Source organism: Drosophila gunungcola (genome assembly GCF_025200985.1).
Source record: "Drosophila gunungcola strain Sukarami chromosome 2R unlocalized genomic scaffold, Dgunungcola_SK_2 000027F, whole genome shotgun sequence".
In the NCBI taxonomy this organism is placed as follows: domain Eukaryota; kingdom Metazoa; phylum Arthropoda; class Insecta; order Diptera; family Drosophilidae; genus Drosophila; species Drosophila gunungcola.
Window position 1 is genome coordinate 491,938 of NW_026453175.1, and position 17,111 is coordinate 509,048.

The 17,111-nt window shown below is 41.9% G+C and overlaps 4 protein-coding genes across 4 annotated transcripts; 2 read left to right on the plus strand and 2 right to left on the minus strand.

The window, feature by feature from the left end:
* Window positions 1-5,749: 5,749 nt before the first annotated feature.
* Window positions 5,750-7,803, plus strand: LOC128256656 (cuticle protein 16.5). The gene is made up of 3 exons (XM_052987153.1): window positions 5,750-5,900; window positions 6,559-6,882; window positions 7,294-7,803. The coding sequence occupies exons 1-3, from the start codon at window positions 5,889-5,891 to the stop codon at window positions 7,567-7,569; spliced, it is 612 nt and encodes a 203-aa protein (XP_052843113.1). The 5' UTR covers window positions 5,750-5,888; the 3' UTR covers window positions 7,570-7,803.
* LOC128256655 (neuronal acetylcholine receptor subunit alpha-4) lies at window positions 7,722-11,483 on the minus strand. The gene is made up of 8 exons (XM_052987152.1): window positions 11,113-11,483; window positions 10,207-10,338; window positions 9,985-10,137; window positions 9,347-9,534; window positions 8,749-9,286; window positions 8,502-8,642; window positions 7,980-8,146; window positions 7,722-7,920 (listed from the first exon to the last, which is right to left on the minus strand). The coding sequence occupies exons 1-8, from the start codon at window positions 11,411-11,413 to the stop codon at window positions 7,798-7,800; spliced, it is 1,743 nt and encodes a 580-aa protein (XP_052843112.1). The 5' UTR covers window positions 11,414-11,483; the 3' UTR covers window positions 7,722-7,797.
* A 736-nt stretch (window positions 11,484-12,219) lies between these two features.
* LOC128256637 (golgin subfamily A member 2) lies at window positions 12,220-15,168 on the plus strand. Its single transcript, XM_052987129.1, is given in 5 exon segments — window positions 12,220-12,420; window positions 12,522-13,517; window positions 13,579-13,710; window positions 13,712-14,092; window positions 14,183-15,168. Coding segments are annotated over 5 exon segments (2,355 nt in total). The 5' UTR covers window positions 12,220-12,363; the 3' UTR covers window positions 14,972-15,168.
* Window positions 15,162-16,987, minus strand: LOC128256638 (shugoshin). Its single transcript, XM_052987130.1, has 3 exons — window positions 16,315-16,987; window positions 15,312-16,252; window positions 15,162-15,279 (listed from the first exon to the last, which is right to left on the minus strand). The coding sequence occupies exons 1-2, from the start codon at window positions 16,783-16,785 to the stop codon at window positions 15,455-15,457; spliced, it is 1,269 nt and encodes a 422-aa protein (XP_052843090.1). The 5' UTR covers window positions 16,786-16,987; the 3' UTR covers window positions 15,162-15,279; window positions 15,312-15,454.
* Between the last annotated feature and the right edge of the window lie 124 nt (window positions 16,988-17,111).

A 17,111-nucleotide genomic window follows, 5' to 3' on the forward strand; every position in this document is an offset into this window, starting at 1 on the left:
TAAGGGCATTAGAAATTCGACACTGTTCGCGAGAGTTTTACTTTCTTCATTCGTTTTTCTTTCCGTAAAACACAAAAGAATTTCCATCAATAATGTCAATAGTGCTGTAACAACAACAACAACATTAACACAGCACTAGCAACAGCAATAACAACAAAAGCAATGGCAACAACACCACGACACTCCTTTTGGCTTTTGCCTTTGGGTTCTACTTCTTCTGCGGCCAAGACGAATTATGGCCATTAAAGCTGCTTGGGGTTTTAAGTTATTAGGCAACTTGAATTTCAAACTGCACTTGACAAACGCACAAAAAACAAATCTCCAGTGTGCAGTCAGTCAATCAACGAAGTGTGTAATTAAATAGTTCATAATCTAGGCTTAAAAGTTATAACTAATATTATAATACTTATTGTTTTAATAAAAGTCCTCATCAATCACTCTAAGGGAGCCATTTCTCAACACAACAAGTTTAAAATTGGATTTAAGGTCAGTGCTCAGCAAAGTCCATCCAACGCCCTATCCCACCCACTCGTTCACCTGTTGTGTTGCGATGAGAGTAAGCCGATGACCGCCCTTTAACCCCTTTAAATCGTCGACACCCCAAAGCTGTGCTGTGGATTGCTCATACGTCATTAACTTCAGTGACTTTGATCTAAATTTGTTCGAGTCTCTGGGTCTTGTATTGATTGGGGTGCAGATATTCTATGGAAATGCTGTAGGAAATCAATAAACGAAGGAATGGTAGAATTAATGAGCGAGAAATTTTTAATAAATAAGAAAAGGTTAAAAGAATAGTTGTTAAATGTTTATGCTTATGTTAATTTTAAATATAAAATAAGTGAATAGGTTTGACGCTACCAAAAAAGAAAAGGCATAACAAGAGATGAACTTTAGAACGACCGTGTAATGAGTTATGTTATATATATCTTAACAAAAAAAAACAAATTTATCTCAGTTTTCCTTCATTGTGCTTTATAATATTTTATTTAATCAATTCCAAATACTTTCCAAATTTTGACATGGTATGCAACAAAAATAAAGATAGAAAAGTTAAGTAAAGTTTAAAAATATATTTATTTGCGTCTTTTTTTTACCTAGTAAACACTTACTTTACATTGGGTAGTTGAGTAACGCCATCTGTGGTTTAGTATCGCCAGCTTTAGAAAATGTCTGTCAGATGGCGACACTAAGCCAAGCTTATACCTAAGCTGCAAAAACCAAGAAAGCTACCTCTTAATTAAAGCTTTCAACCAGCTCATTCTAATTGAAAATGAAATAGATGAAAATAAATAAATAAATATTATAATTTCAGTGATAAGTTTGCAACGCAGTGACATTTCCAAACCTATTAAGTATATATATTCGTGATCAGCAATACTTTTAGTTTAGACTAGCGCTTTAAACTTGATTAAAATCGGAAGACTATATTATATAGATCCCATGGGAATAATCGGAATATTTAAAAATTTAAGTGAAAAAAAATTTTAACTTCTCTATTTTCAATTATAATTATAGAGATTATTATGATTTCAGTCAGAAGTTTGCAACGCAGTGAAGGAGACATTTCCGACCCTATAAAGTATATATATTCTTGATCAGTATCACTAGGCGAGTCGATCTAGCCATGTCCGTCTGTCCGTCCGTCTGTCCGTCTGTCAGTCTGTCCGTCCGTTTCAACGCAAACTAGTCTCTCAGTTTTAAAGCTATCTGCATGAAACTTTCCCAAAAGTTGTCTTTCTATTGCAGGTAGTATATAAGTCGGAACGAGCCGGATCGGACGACTATAGCTCCGATAGGAACAATCGAAAAAATAAATAAAACAAAATTATAACTTTGCTGTTTTTTAATTTTTTTTTTAGTTCTTCAACATATAGTAATGGTTAAATAATTCAGAATAACGGTTTAAATTTCATCAAAATCGGACGACTATATCATATAGCTCCCATAGGAACAATCGGAAAAAAATACAAAAAAATTATAACTTTGCTGTTTTTTATTTTTTTTTTTAGTTCTTCGACATATAGTAATGGTTAAATATTTTAGAGTTACGTTTTAAATTTCATCGAAATCGGACGACTATATCATATAGCTCCTATAGGAACAATCGGGAAAAAAATACAACAAAAATTATAACTTTGGTTTATTTTAATTTTTCTTTAGTGCTTCGAGATATAGTATTGGTTAAATATTGCAGAATTACGGTTTAAATTTCATCAAAATCGGACGACTATATCATATAGCTCCCATAGGAACAATCGGAAAAAAAATACAAAAAAATTATAACTTTGCTGTTTTTTATTTTTTTTTTAGTTCTTCGACATATAGTAATGGTTAAATATTTTAGAATTACGGCTTAAATTACAACAAAATTGGACGACTATATCATACAGCTCCCATAGAAATAATAAAAATATATAAAATAACTATCTAATAATTGAGCTGCAAATCATCATAGCTTCAATAACTGGGCTGAAAGTCATTCAATGTTTTTAAGCACAAACGCATAAATTCGAAATGTAAATTTTTTAAAGAAAATTTATTTTGTGAAATAGCTGCAAGGGTATATAAAGTTCGGCTTGTTAAAGATTGCTTCCTTTCTTGTTTAGGATAATTTGTCCAGAATTCATATATAAGGGCCTTAACCCCTGGTATTTAAGTTCCTTTAATTTTATTTAATTGTATCAAAAGCATCCAATAGGCATTGGGAAAGTGCATCTTTTACGACGACCACAATCCACATTCACTCCATCTGTTACCAAGGCAATAACCGTTTCACAACCGACCACCTCGATGCAGTCATCCCATAAACAAGCCACTTACCACCAATCCTGTTGACGAAAAACAAACAAGAAGGCGAGAAAACCGTTGGCAATTCACGGAGTGGAAACTGTCATTGGTTCGGTTTAGGTTTGGATTGCCAAATGCAAAATGGTTTCGAGATACATACCATAAAATATATTCAGTTAGGACTTGGTAAGGTTTAAAAGCAGTGCGATTAAATCTTCATTAAAGGGTAATATTTTCCTTATCTAATTTCAAATTTTATTTTGCCCATAAAAGTAAGACATTATCGGTTAAAAAAAGTTGAATTAATCCTAAAAGCTCCTGAAAACTTGCTCTGTGCACAGTAAAGACTCCCGGTCACGTCAGGTGCGAGGCTCGAAGTCTGTCAGCTCACAAATCCAAATCCACTTCCATGTCCACCACGATTCATTCATTAATTCAGGCAAAGCGTCATAAATGCCACGCGGTTTTCATTTGGCTTTTCTGGCTAGTTGAATTAATTAAGCAGCGTTTTTCCAATCGGCAATGTTTTTCTCGGCCGTTCCGCTAGGCATTTGCAAGTCAAAAGCGGCGGCATTAATTAATTAAAGAATTCTGCGCTTGCGCGCCATTGGGCAATCGTCTCGAATTCTCCTCCATTCAGCGGCTAATGGTTAATTAGGCCCGTCATCCAAAATCCGCGGCACTTTGCACCCATTTTGGAGCGCACACCGCCCCATTGCCAAATGCGGCTATAGACTCGTCTCTCAATCGATGCCAAAATAAAGAGGGGAACGACGAGTTCCTTAAATCGGCATTTAGTGTGTGGCAATTGGGCATTTGACCTTGCCACCCTTTTGGCCCGATCGATGGCTGGAAAATTGCTTTCCACCTGGCCAAAATGTGGGGCAGTGGCTGGGAAATCTTTTATTTATAAGCACAACGATCTGTCCGCATCGAATTGGACATGGAACACTTGTTTGGCAGTCGCCGACCACTGGCAACAATTGCTGCTATTGACTTAATATTTGCTAATAGATTTCACATAAATCACATTCCACTGCCATGATTTATGCATGGGTTCCGATCGCAGGTGACTCTCTGTCTCTCTCTGCTGTCTCATGCCGACTCTTTCGCCCCAAAAGCCAAACATTTTCGAGATGTTGCTGTGGTGTTTTCGAGGCTCTTAAGAGGAAACTCCACTGAAGTGCTGCAAGTTGCATGCGCCGATCCGAGAGACATTACGAATTATTGCAAATTTGTGTGACTTAACACTTGGAAAGTATGTATACGAAAATTTGGAATTTCGATGACAGGAAAGATCGAGAGTTTATTTAATAATGGTACTTGTGTAACATTGAGATTTTTTCTGAGTATTCATAGGTCTTAGGTTTACAGTCGATCCTTATCGTAAATATCGGTCTTTTGATTACCAGGTATAATCTCATATATTAAAATCTCCGATTAAATTTAGACTATTGAAATTACCTGATAATTAATATAATTAACTTGGAAGAATATTTGATTAATTAAAAATCAATCATTTTGTAATACCCTTATAACATTCCGTATTTGTCTAGATTTGGACTCAGGGCATAGCGCTTCTAATAAATTAAATCAAGTAAATTGCGTTTTAATTCTTATAATCTTTTTAAAATTAGACTCATATAATTAAATTTTTTCAAGATGTTACGTTTATAAAAATCTTGATTTGGGGTACATTGTCAATACCGATACTAAAATAGAATAGAGTTATTTACATAAACGTTAATAGGTTTTCCAAGTTAGTTTCTAAAACATGGTGGTTTTCGAGCGGCGCAATGAAAGCCTTTTCAGACAATCTACAATAATTTATCTTCAAAAAATTCTTTTTAAAATGAAGCTCATTTAAATTGTCTAAACGATTAACAACACATGGCAACAGAAGTTTTGTTAAACCGCTTTTGATTATGACAAATTAATCTTTTTATTTTTATCTTTAAACCTATATAATCAGAGCTATACATGTTTATTTACCATGCGAATAAATTTTCTGTTGTAAGTCCAGTGCATATTTTCTTAGATTTGTAGCACTATTAATTTTTTGATGACCCAATGCCATCGCAGCTTGTCATCGCTACGAACCCCCATCCACCCCATGGGGTTAATCATGGTGGCAATAAAAATCCCACGAGTTGCCAGATGCTCAACCGGCGAATTCAGTCCGAGAAGGGGCAGACCCCTGATCAATCGATCGATCGTACCGATCGCTTTGTCGATCAATGGAGAGCTGGAACCGGGGAGCTGGGGCATCAAGCCGATCCGATCCCCCGTCCACCCTCAAGTGTCCTCGAGACGAGACGGCGTGGCTGCGGCTGCGGCTGAAATCGCCCATCCAATATGGTCAAATGTGGCACGCAGCGGCATTCGAGGCACGAAAAAGATAAATATGAAGCTCGCCTAGATATTCGGCCCGTTTGGGCTGGCGTTCACCGATTTGGCAAGCGTCATTATGCAATTTGGGGAGAATTTCCCAGCGAAACCGAGAATTCTTTCGAGAATGGCTTCGAGAACAATTAGACGGCATTCTCCGCTGGCTAATTAAGTCGTTAGTGGCAAGGCTGGATGTTTTCGAGAGGTGTGGTGCTGTCCAAAAGTGGCCAGCTAATCAGCGAATTCAATTAGCGCGCGCTTTCCAATTCGAGGCACTGGGGGTGCCCCCAGTGGAAATGCCGCCTTTCCTGCGACTCCTTAGTCGGCAAGTGGTCTGCCTTCAGATCGGAGATCGCAGATCCGAGCTCCTAACTCCTAGCTCTCAGCTCCAGGTCGTTGCGTCATCAGCGCACGAGAATTGCAGTTTCACCTCAGCCGAGATACTTCACAAATTGGTGGCTGCTTGGCCCGCTTTGTTGACTGCTCACTGACTGTTTGTCCGAAGCTCAGATCGAAATCTAGTCAAGATCTGTCCGCTCGTCCATGTGTCGCCCTGTCCGCCGGTGCGCCGGTCCACCGTCCGTTCGAGAGTGCGAGTACCAGTGCGAGTGCGTGGTCTGCCGGCGAGGAGTATAAAAGTAACGCAATGCACGCAATCCACTTACAGTTGCAGTTCTCCCTCCAAGCCAAGTGATTCGTAATCCAGCGCAAACATGAAGCTACTGGTAAGTGAGGGGATGCGAAAGGATCGTCGGGCTAAGGATCAGATCAGGACTATCGCAAAATAGGAATTTCCTACTTGAAATTAAAATCTAGTTACTGTGTTAGATCTTTACAAACTTTTGCTTGTTTCTATACATTTCAATCTGACACCAGGACAGATCTAGGACTAGCAGATCAAATCAGTAATAATATGTATTAAAACAGTGATAAAGACTCTTTGCTAGCAAAAGGATAAAAAACAAATAAATTATATCCTAAAAATAATAAATCGGTTTAAATAAATGACATTTAGGCGTTACCCCTAAATAACAATTTAGCTTCTCGTCCTTAAAATATAGTAAATCCATTTTCTTAGGAATAATGAATGTATATCTCTTAAGGTGTATCTCTAAAATAGTCTGTTTTTATGGTTTTTATGAGCCTATGCGTAGAGCATTAATTTTATACAATAGCCTACCACCTCACATGAGCCTGGATCCGAGTTCTTCTAGATACTCCGTTAGGTTTGCATTTTTCAATTATTTTTCTACTATCAATTATTAAGTCTTAAATACGTAGCCAGTTAAAGATTGCTCCGTTGGCGAAATAAATAAATCAATAAAATATACCAGTTAAACTTTGGTTATTTTAGTTAGCTTCTTGTTCCATGTACTCCACCAGATCCTCACCACTTTGCTGGCTGTGGCCAATGCCGCCCCTGGACTTCTCGACTATGGACATTCGGCACCGGACTATAGCTACGCGCATGCTGCTCCAGCCATTACCTACGCAGCTGCAGCGCCAGTGATCAAATCCTACGCTGCTCCTGCCATCACCTATGCGGCACCAGCTCCAGTGATTAAGTCCTACGCTGCCCCGGCCATCAGCTACGCCCATGCTGCTCCCGCCATCAGCTACGCCGCGCCCACGGTGGTCAAGTCCTACGCAGCTCCAGTGGCTGTCAAGGTGGCTGCCCCTGCCACCAGCTACTCCCACTTCAGCTCGGTAAGATCCCGATCTAACTAAAACAATGTTATGGCTTTCTATTAAAAACAGCCTCTCAATTGTAGTCAACCATTCCCTATTGGAATCCAACAATATATATCTTTCACGATATCTAGATATTAATATTTTGAGATTGGTGAGAAGTTTAGCCAACACGACACGTACATACATGCATGTTTCACCAGGCAACCAGTTCAGCTTCTGCTACCTTGTAGTTCCCAACTGGTTCTAGCTGCTCTTCGGGTTCTGATTGGCTCTCTGGTAAAACATGCAAATCTAATCCGTTGGCTAAACTTCTCACTGCTAATTAAAAAAGTAAAAAAATTAGAGAATATTTAAGTTTAAATTAGGATGTGTTCATTATATGTTTTATATTATAACAGTGCTAATCTTTTTATTACTTTTCAACAGGTTGTTTCCCATGCCACGCCCATTGTGAAGTCATACGCTGCGCCGGCCATTAGTTATGCTGCAGCTGCTCCGGTTTACAAGTCGTACGCCGCTCCGGCAATCAGCTATGCCCATGCCGCGCCTGCCATCAGCTACTCTGCTCCCACGGTGGTCAAGTCCTACGCGGCCCCGGCCATCAGCTACGCAGCTCCGGCCCTGGTGAAGTCCTACGCCGCTCCTGCTTTGTCCTTGGGCGGCTATGGTGGCTACGATGACCACGGCTATGGCTACCACTAAGACAGTAGGCTCCAATACCAAATCACTCCAGGTCGATCCCAAATCGGGGATGGAGTAGATGGAGCACAGACCTGCGAGGAGTCGCAACAGCCGAGGCACGTTTCCTTTCGTTATCCCCCACTTTTTCCAACCTGTAGTCGAAAAATCTTCACTCTTTGTACACTTCTTATTTATTTAAGAAACCATTAATATTCTCTCAAAGGCAAAATAAAGGAAAAATTCTATTTTTCAAATTTCACTTGTTATGTTAATGATGGCGAAGGTGACGATGACCGCAATGGAGCTCAGGTTGTTCAGGATCTTGGCGAGATGGGACCAGGGTTTCTCCTGAATTTCACAATAGTCGCTGGACTGCAGAAAACAATATTTATATTAGTATCTCGTAACTCAGCATTTCAAAAGCCACTCACGTCCGCGAATCTCAACCCTAAAACACATCGCAGGATATTGGAGTTTATCACGGCAACCAAGCAATCAGGAGCCTTCGTCCTGGGTGGGTACAACTCCAGCCAAATTATACAAATGTGCAAAATGTAGCAATAGCTGGTGGCCATCATTACAATCTTGTACGCCGTCACTGTGGGAAAGTTAATGTCCGATTAATAATTAGAAGACAAACAGTCTTTATGCCGTTTTTCGTTTCAACTTAGAGGCGATTGCTTAATATATTTTTAACACTGAGTTAAATTGCATTTTTAAAAACATTTACTTTCTCAACTGAAAACCATTATCTGGAGAATAAGTCAAAGTTTGTCCGTCCGCATTTCTAAATGATTTCGGTAAGATTTCAAACGAATATCTTATTATTATATAGAGATTTTTTGTTTGTTCGGTACTCTTTTTTTAGAGGTATAGAAATATGAATTAATTATATAATATAACCATGGATTTAACTAAGTTTCCCGAACAATAATGATAAGTTTTGCTCTTACTTAGGGGCGGCACATAGTGTGGAGAGGCGTGACGTGTCATGTACATAAGACCCCAGGCAGTTATTAGCAGGGTGATGAGGATAAGGGCACTTCTACGGGTAGAACGCAACACAAACGACATTATCAGGAACATCTGGCAGGCTGAAAGTAAAAAATGATATTTTTTTTTTGCAAAGAAATTTAATGATCTTATTCTTTAAAAAATAATTTTGATCATAAATTCATATTAAAATTTAAAAATAATTACCAATCAGCGGCAGATAGAAGACGGTCATGTAGAAGCTCCTGTTCCGCTGCAGCGTGGCCTCGATGGCCACATCGCCGGCCACCGTTTGGAGCATGCCTTTGGGGGTATACCGCCACGCCGAATCGTTGCCCACCGGCACCACGGACATCTCTTGGAACGTCCAGCCGGACGGCGTGTTCACGTGCTCATTGGGCGCAATGGGCTGCTGCTGCTGATCGTAGATTAGCGCCACGTTCCCCTGCCCCTGCCCCTGCTGACCAATCAGGCCCAGCTCGATGTCACAAGTCACACGCTCGTTCGGCCAGTTTCGGGCACTGTCCACACACCAACTGGTCAGCTGCAGGTCGTGGGCATACAGGGTGATGTTTCCGTTGGCGAACACCCTCAGCTCGAAGGATCTCAGGACCTGACCCATGGAGTCAAGCGCACCGTTCAGTGCGTTCATGGTCGGCGTCCAAATCCGCAGATCGGGGTGCTCAAAGGACTTCAGATTATCGAATTCGGCGGGCTTCCAGCTAAGGCGAGTGTCCTGCCAGTGCTAAAAGGATACATTTCAATTTGAATATTCTTAAGGATTGAGGATCAGAATCTTAATTACCATCATCATGTGCATGCGGGTCCGGAGCAAGGAATTGGTTTGTTCGTAGGCAATGGACTTCATCTGGAAGTGGAACAGTATGGAGCTGAGATTTGCCGGCAAGCTGGCATTCTCCGCCTGGAAATTGATTTGGTTCAGAAGTTTTTGAGCCACCGTTGGTTTAGGCACATCCGGATCTATTTCCTTGCCTATAAAACGAAATCTTGTTAACATGGTCTTCGTAAGGCAAATATATATATATATAAATAAATATTTAAGTGCTGTTCTGGCAGTCCTGCATGAAAAGTGTCAAAAATGTTCAAAAATCGTTAGTTCGATCAAACTTTGGAAATATATAATTTTTTTTAGTTTACTTATTTGTATTTAAATAAATCAATACGAGGTATAATTTGATTCTCGCCGGCGGCCACATATAAAATATGTAAATATGTATTTTTTAAGACACCTAAAATTTGCTTATTATCAGAATTTACTTATATGAATAAAAAAACATCAAAAATATTAATGCATTCATGTGTTCTGGTTACCTGCCCTGGGGAAGCAAGTTTGCAATAAAAATTTCAAGGTGATAAGCGAAGTATTACACAAAATTTGATACAGAATTTCATTTCCATTTTTTTTTTGCTGTGTATCCTTACCATAACCATCGAAGTCGCAATCGTAGAACCACCGCGCTGTGTTGGTGCCAAAGGAGCTGAAACTGATATAGTTGATGGTCAGCGGCGATTCATCGATGAACTGCAGCAGGGGCTCCTCCTTGAAGCCGGGTATGTAAACAAATAGCTCGCCATCTGTGAATTAAACTGGCCGGTGAAGTGGAAAGCAGATAAGAGCCCAAGCCCGGAGGGCAGGAGACTCACTCTGGGTCTGGACAATCTCAATTGGCGTTGGCTCGTACAGAGATACCAAGTTACGATCGTGATTCGTGGCCACACGCCTCAATCCCATGGCGGTACGGATAGCGGAAAACGTATTTCCGCCGGCGCCTATCACTGCAAGCGAAATGTGTATATCAAACAAAAACATTATGCAGGAATGTCACTAAATTTGATTCCATTGAAGGTCGCAGTTTCGGATAAGCCCTTTTTATTTCTGTATTACAAGTATATTGTTTTCCCTTACATGGTAGATGAGAGTGTGCCAAAGATAGTAAGAGAAGTTTGATAGATATAGCAGCTATGTTTTAAGCTGGTATTAAGAAATGATTTCATTTGAAAGTCCGTTCTCATTGTTATTAATTCAGATTTACTGTAAATGGGAAACATTTTTTTTTGTTCCATTTTTAATTGGGTTGCTTGAATACTGTTGAATGTAACTGTTTTTTTTTTTGGGCAGTAAATCAGCATCCTGTACCGCGTAATTTATTATAACTTTTCTAGCCCTACGAGAAATTGTCTAAGTTATAACGAGATTTCACGAAAAATTTAAAAATAAGTTAAGAAGTTCAGCCTCAGAAAATATTTATACATATATTAATTTTACTTAATTAATCTCATTCTCCCCTAAATAATAAAAATATAAAAAACCATTTCAAATCAGATTCATAACTAAATAATCCCTAAAGAAATTTGTAATGGAACACAAATAACCAGTACCAAAATTAACAAATCCATTCCAGTGCAATATGACTATCTTTTTCTAAAAAACTTTTTACAAAATAAAATGTATTTTTTTGTGCTGATAAGTTTCTTCCAGAAAATGTATCTCGATAATTTTCGTTCCCAAGCTCTAACAGAAGCATTACAAGTAATTCTGATTCCACATACCAATCTCGTAAACGCGATCATTTGGCCGCAGGTGATTCGTAACCGAGAGCAGGATGTGGGCATCCATGGAGGTCATAACGTAAAACTTCAAGTGTAACCGCTGCCCGGCCTTTTTGTTGTTGTTACTCAGGGTGTGGACCATGAAGAAGTTCCGGTATCCGTATCCTATTGGAACCTTGTAGCTCTCGCAGGACTCCAGCTGGGAGAAGCTCACGTTAAATCTAGTCTGCGACCCTGCTGAATCCGCCCGGTGGATCAGTGCCAGGAACAGAAAGCAGCACCACTTGATAAGGTTGTTCATCGTATCGCCTGTGTTCCCCTTAGCTACGTTCAAATTCGACTAAAGCACGGCTCCGACTGACATTAACTAAAATATGAAAGGGCCTCTCATCGATGAATTTGCATTCCGCCGATGAAGCGGGGTATTACTTTTTTTTGTTTTAAGAATGGACAAATTTCCAAAAGTGCAGGTTCATGGATTGATGACTTGTTTTTCTTAATACATTTTTTGCTTGCTTCTAATGTATTTTTTTATAAAAAACTCAAAATTTGTATATTAATATTTCCCCTTTAGCAGCATACCAAGTTTAAGTACTTAAACCATATTTGAAACCGTCTCTATAATTATTGTATTTTATATTATTTATATTTTGTACAATTATTTGCTTATTGAAATATATAAAACTTAATATATTAAAAAGCTAAAAAATATAATGCTTAAACTGAAAAAAATGAACAGTTTTAACTTTTCTCAAGCTTATATTGTATATTATGAAAGCTATTTCGAAATTTCTCAAACGACTGAAAGCAACATTGGTCCCAACATGGAGTTACCGTCCAATATAAGCTCATACGAACATTGCTTATTAAAAAATCAAATAGTTCGAATTTTATCCGCATTTCAGTGATTCAGTCGTTATGGAAACCCAACTAGTTCAATTGATTTTAATATGTTCTAGCCAGCTTAATAAAACTAGCAATAATTGAAGTAAGGCAGTCTAGGATTATAAACTGTTCAAAACTAGCTATAATTGTCTAGAAAAAAAAGCTGGGCTTTCTCCTCTACCGCCAAGTGTGCCCGTGCACGCAGTATATTGGCACTTAACGCCTGCAGCCACACTTTTCCCCAGACCTGTTATCAACATTTGGAATTTACCACTTTTGCCTTGTATTGTTTAAATTTTTGGGCTCGCCTTTCGAACTCAGGTGACTCCAGGCATCGCTAAGGTGCCGCCACTGACCCCAAAGGACATGCCCGATGACACGCAGGATGCCAAGGCGCAGAAGTTGGCCGCGGCGAGGAAAAAGGTGCGAGAACCAGTGCCACACGCATTTGTTTTGCTCTTGTGACGTGGACACATATTGGCCCACTAATATTGATTTTGTTTAACACGCTTATGTGGACACAGCTGAAGGAGTACCAGCAGCGGGCGAGCAACAACAATAGCCAGCAGGGAGCGGAGGAGCCGGTGGCCTCTTCCACGCAATCGCCCTCGTCCACAGTTAGCATAGCCAGCAACCTGTCCGAGCGCTCCGACAGCGAGCTTAATGTAAACGGAGGGGGAGCCGTTGCTCCATTGCAACAGGAACAGTTCGTCCTGCCCACAGCCGCCTCCTATTTCACCCAAAACGAGCCGGAACATAATGGCGGACTAGCTGACACCTCGAATCTGCAGGCCATCCAGGTGATCATTGCGGAGAAGGCCCAGCTCAATGCCGAGCTCACAAAGGTTCGCTTGGCCTGCCGGGAACGCGAACTGGAGCTGGAGGAGCTGCGCACCGTGAAAGACCAGAATCAGCTGCGACTGGAACAACTGCAGCAGCACTACCAGGATCAGCAGTCGACCGGCGAGGAGCAGAGGCAGAAGTTCGTCCACCTACAGGCTCAATTGCAGCAGGCACAGGCACAAATCGACGATAACGTAGCACACCTCAACGAACTGACGGCCCACCTCAAGCAAAGAAGTTCGCGTCAGGAGGAACTGCAGCAGGAGCTCTCCCAAAAATCCAACGAGCTGGAGATGGCCCAACTCAAACTGCGTCAGCTCTCTGACGAGTCTAGTGTCAGCACCGACAACCGAGTTGAGTCGCTGGTTCAGACCCAGTACATGTACGAGCAGCAGATCCGGGATCTCCAGGCTATGGTGGGCCAACTTACGCAGGACAAGGAGCAGGCAGCCGCCCAGTACCAGAATTATGTGCAGCATCAGAGCGGCGAAATCGCCAAGCTCAACGAACGGAATGCGGAACTGGCCGAGGAGTTAAACTCTTTAAAGGAGCGGGAACGGCAACTAGTGGAGCATGTGGGCGGCTTGGAGCGGGACATACAAAAAAACCTCAGCCTACAGGCCCAATTTAAAGAGGCCAACCAGGAGCAGTTACCCAAGGAAGAATCCAGCGATCAGGTAAACACTAAACCTGGTTAACCAAGAATTCCATTTTTAGCATGAACTTATTCCCTGTTAGAATGGCTTAAAGGAAGAACTAGCTGCCTTGAAAGAGCGCATCGCCGACTTGGACTTTGAGCGCCACGAATTCCAGCTGAAGATCAAGTCGCAGGACGACCAGCTACAAATGAAGGAGTCCGCTCTGGCTGAAGTTGGAACAGCAGCTTGGCCGCCTGCAGGCCGAGCAACCGGATCAGACGAAACTGCTGGCTACCATGGAGTCGGACAAGGTGGCTGCCTCGCGCGCACTAACGCAGAACATAGAAATGAAAAATCAACTAGACGAACTTCAACAACGATTTGTCCAACTGACGAACGACAAAGCCGAGCTGGTCATCCGTCTGGATGCAGAGGAGTTTGCCAACCGCGAGATCCGCCAGAATTACACCAACATGGAGCAGAAACTGCACGCCAATGAGGAGCGCTTTAAGTTCAAAGACGAGGAGATGATCCGTCTTTCGCACGAAAACGTAGAACTTCAGCGTCAGCAGTTAATGATGCAGCAACAGCTAGATCGCCTGCAGCACTATGAGGTGGGTATTACATTTCAGCTGCTATAGCAAGAAGTATGCATATTTCTTAGAGTAAGACTAAAAAAATAAAAATAACTATCATATTTTTAGGCCAAGGCTTATCATAGCCAAGAAGGAAAACAAAGGGAGGAAAGTGGAGATGCCCCGGTAAATGAGTCTGAGGAAGCGACGGATCATGGACATCTTGGACACTCACACGTTCACCCACAGGACCATTCACAAGATCACGCACATGAGCACCAACACGATCGCTCTCATGAGCATTCCCACGATCATTTTCATGATCATGTTCACGATAATGCTCATGATCATGCCCACCATCATTCTCATGATCATGACCACGAACATTCTCACGATCACGACCACGGACCAGCAGGCAAAACCCTTCCCACGGCTGAAGCAGTGGAACGCTTGCAATCGCGCTTCACCACGCTGATCAGCCAGGTTGCCGACTTAACGGAGGAGAAGCACAGCCTTGAGCACCTGGTGCTGCAGCTGCAAAGCGAAACCGAAACAATTGGCGAGTACATTGCCCTCTACCAAACACAACGGCGCATGCTGAAACAACGCGAGTACGAAAAGGCCGCACAAATGCGACTTTTACAAGCGGAACGGGAGCAGCTGCGCGAAAAGATTGAGACGCTAAACAAGCTGGTGGTCAGTTTGGGCGTGGAGCTGCCTCAAGATCCCGGCCAGTCACAGCAACAAGAAGCGGCCGCTAGTACCGTACAGCCAGCTAACGAGGGCGAGAACTCGCAGCAGATCATTAACAAAATACAGGACATTATCAGCGAGATCAAGGAGAACACGGAGCAGCCAACACACAACCACGCAGGCGATCATCTCAATTGCTGCCTAGGCAAGTTTGAGGTGGTCTAGAAGATTGGATGTCGCTTGCCCGCAAAGTGCAATTATCGCCTGCTTACGTAAAATCATTAACTTTTGCTACTGTATTTTAATGTATTTGTACTTTGGTCCCCAGAGTCTTTTGTAAATGTTTCCAACGATGTGTCCGAATAAACCTAGTTTGCATCTAAGACGAATCTACACTTAGCCCAACAAAATGTATTACCAAACATTCAACACAAAAGTTGTTTTATTCACACTGAAAATTGTTCTTACAGGCAACCTTATAAAATCTTATTGGCATCTTTGGATAATGATAATGATTATGTTCCTTCCGATAGCTGGGTGAGTTACAATGTGCCTCTAAAGGTACGATCCGACACATTACTTGAGTTGGCTAAAATTCAAAGGTTTTATTAACGCAAAAATTAAGCTGGTCTGATGAGTTCAAAAACTAATTAATAAACATAAATAATATAATGGAATAAATAAAAGAGTAAAAAGGGTAGTCGGTATCTATTTTTTGACATTTCCGTTTCGCAATTTGTTCCTAAGGCTGGGCTCCACCAAACTGGTGGGCCGGCAGCTGCGATTAGGCCGTCCGCTAGTGCTGAAAAATGTGCTGGACGTTTCAGTTTGTTCCGATTTGGTATGTGCCGTAGTTCTGTTTCGTGTTTTTTTAGAAGGCAGCTCCTCGATGTGAAAGGATTTAGGTGTGCTGGTGCTGCCGGCCACTTGGCAAATGCCATTGAACCGGCTTCGCCGCGGCGTGGATCCGTTGAAATCAGGAAAGATCCCGGACGAGTGACTGGGCCTAGGAACAGCTAGTCTTGCAAGCTGTATACTCGGCTCCTGCACCGAGTCCTCTTCATTTCCGGAAACGGTATTCCTGGATTTTGCCAGCTGCAGACTCTGCTCTTGCACGGAGTCCTCTTCATTCCCGGGAACGATAAGCCTGAATTTTACCGGCTCTTTCCGCTTACTCAATGTCACCGCTTCCAGCACATTGGTGTCAATTTCGCGGAGAGCTCGCCCACAGGGAGTGGCGGGGGTGTTCCCCTTGGGCGGAGTACCTTCTATGGTAGTGTCACAATAGATGGCTTCGCTGGATGAGGAAGCTTCCGATGTGTCATCGTCGCTGGCGCATTCCTCTATGATGCTGAAAAGACGATCGTTCTGCTGGCTGCCGTCAATCTCTGCCTCCTGATTCTTGTCACATTGCTTGTGCGCTGGGCTTTCTAATTCGCTGGAATCCTCGTCAGATTCGTCCTCGTCGAACATAAGTTCCGTTGGCATTCGAGGCGGACGTTTATGCTGTATGCAAACCCAATATAGAAGCGTTAGCTAAGGAATTGTACAATTATATGGCGGGTTACCTTGTTGTTGGTGCAGTCTTCTGGTGCCTTAGTGGCCTCCACTTCAGCATGCACAGTTGTAGAGGAACGGCGACTGGAGGACGAAATTATACTGTCTATCGAATTGGTTCTCGTGGGCGAAATGGTTCTGGTGGTGCGGGCCAAGCTGATGGTCTGTCGCATGTCCCTGCAAATCTCCTTGGAGCTGCGACGCGGGCCACTTGGTCTGATCGGCACATCTGGCAGCTCCTGCCGCTCAGCTAGGCAGTCGTTCTCCACATTTAGGCGCTGCATGAGGTCCCTCACGATGCTGATGTTCCGAATCCGCTGGCGATCGTTCTGCAAGACGTGTTCTTCCCGCAGATCCATGTTCTCGCGCTCCAGCGCCACCATTCGCTTCCTGTACTCGCCTATCTCCAGGCGCTGCTTCTGCACCTGCTCCATCAGTTCCGCGTTTAAAAGCTTATACTGCTGCTCTACTTTGGTCACCATTTTATCGTCTATCCCATTTACGAAATCCAGACAGACGCCAAAGTCGAAGCTTGTTTTGAATTTTATTTAAGAGTGACCGTGGTTCGGGTTGTAAAATATACCAATGTTTTGGAACATGTGGCAACATCTAGATAGAGGATACCATCAAGAGCAAAACAAATCAACTTGTTTCCACACACACGATCCAAAATAGTTCTGTTGAATTGCCAAACAGATGAGCCTCAAACTTGATTTGTTTTTAGTTTTTGAACTAAATAAAATTTGTATTTGAATTGTTGTTCGTTAATTAGTGCTATTAAATTGCAGAAATCTCTGAAGATTACATT

Excerpts from the sequence above, each read along its gene's own strand:
- LOC128256656 (XM_052987153.1), top strand. Across the intron at positions 6,883-7,293 it reads GCTACTCCCACTTCAGCTCG|GTTGTTTCCCATGCCACGCC; the intron begins GTAAGATCCCGA and ends ACTTTTCAACAG.
- LOC128256655 (XM_052987152.1), bottom strand. The coding sequence starts at position 11,413 with ATGAACAACCTTATCAAGTGGTGCTGCTTTCTGTTCCTGGCACTGATC. Across the intron at positions 10,138-10,206 it reads TGAGATTGTCCAGACCCAGA|ATGGCGAGCTATTTGTTTAC; the intron begins GTGAGTCTCCTG and ends TTTAATTCACAG. Across the intron at positions 9,535-9,984 it reads TTGCGACTTCGATGGTTATG|GCAAGGAAATAGATCCGGAT; the intron begins GTAAGGATACAC and ends TTCGTTTTATAG.
- LOC128256638 (XM_052987130.1), bottom strand. The coding sequence starts at position 16,785 with ATGGTGACCAAAGTAGAGCAGCAGTATAAGCTTTTAAACGCGGAACTG. Across the intron at positions 16,253-16,314 it reads AAGACTGCACCAACAACAAG|CATAAACGTCCGCCTCGAAT; the intron begins GTAACCCGCCAT and ends GTTTGCATACAG.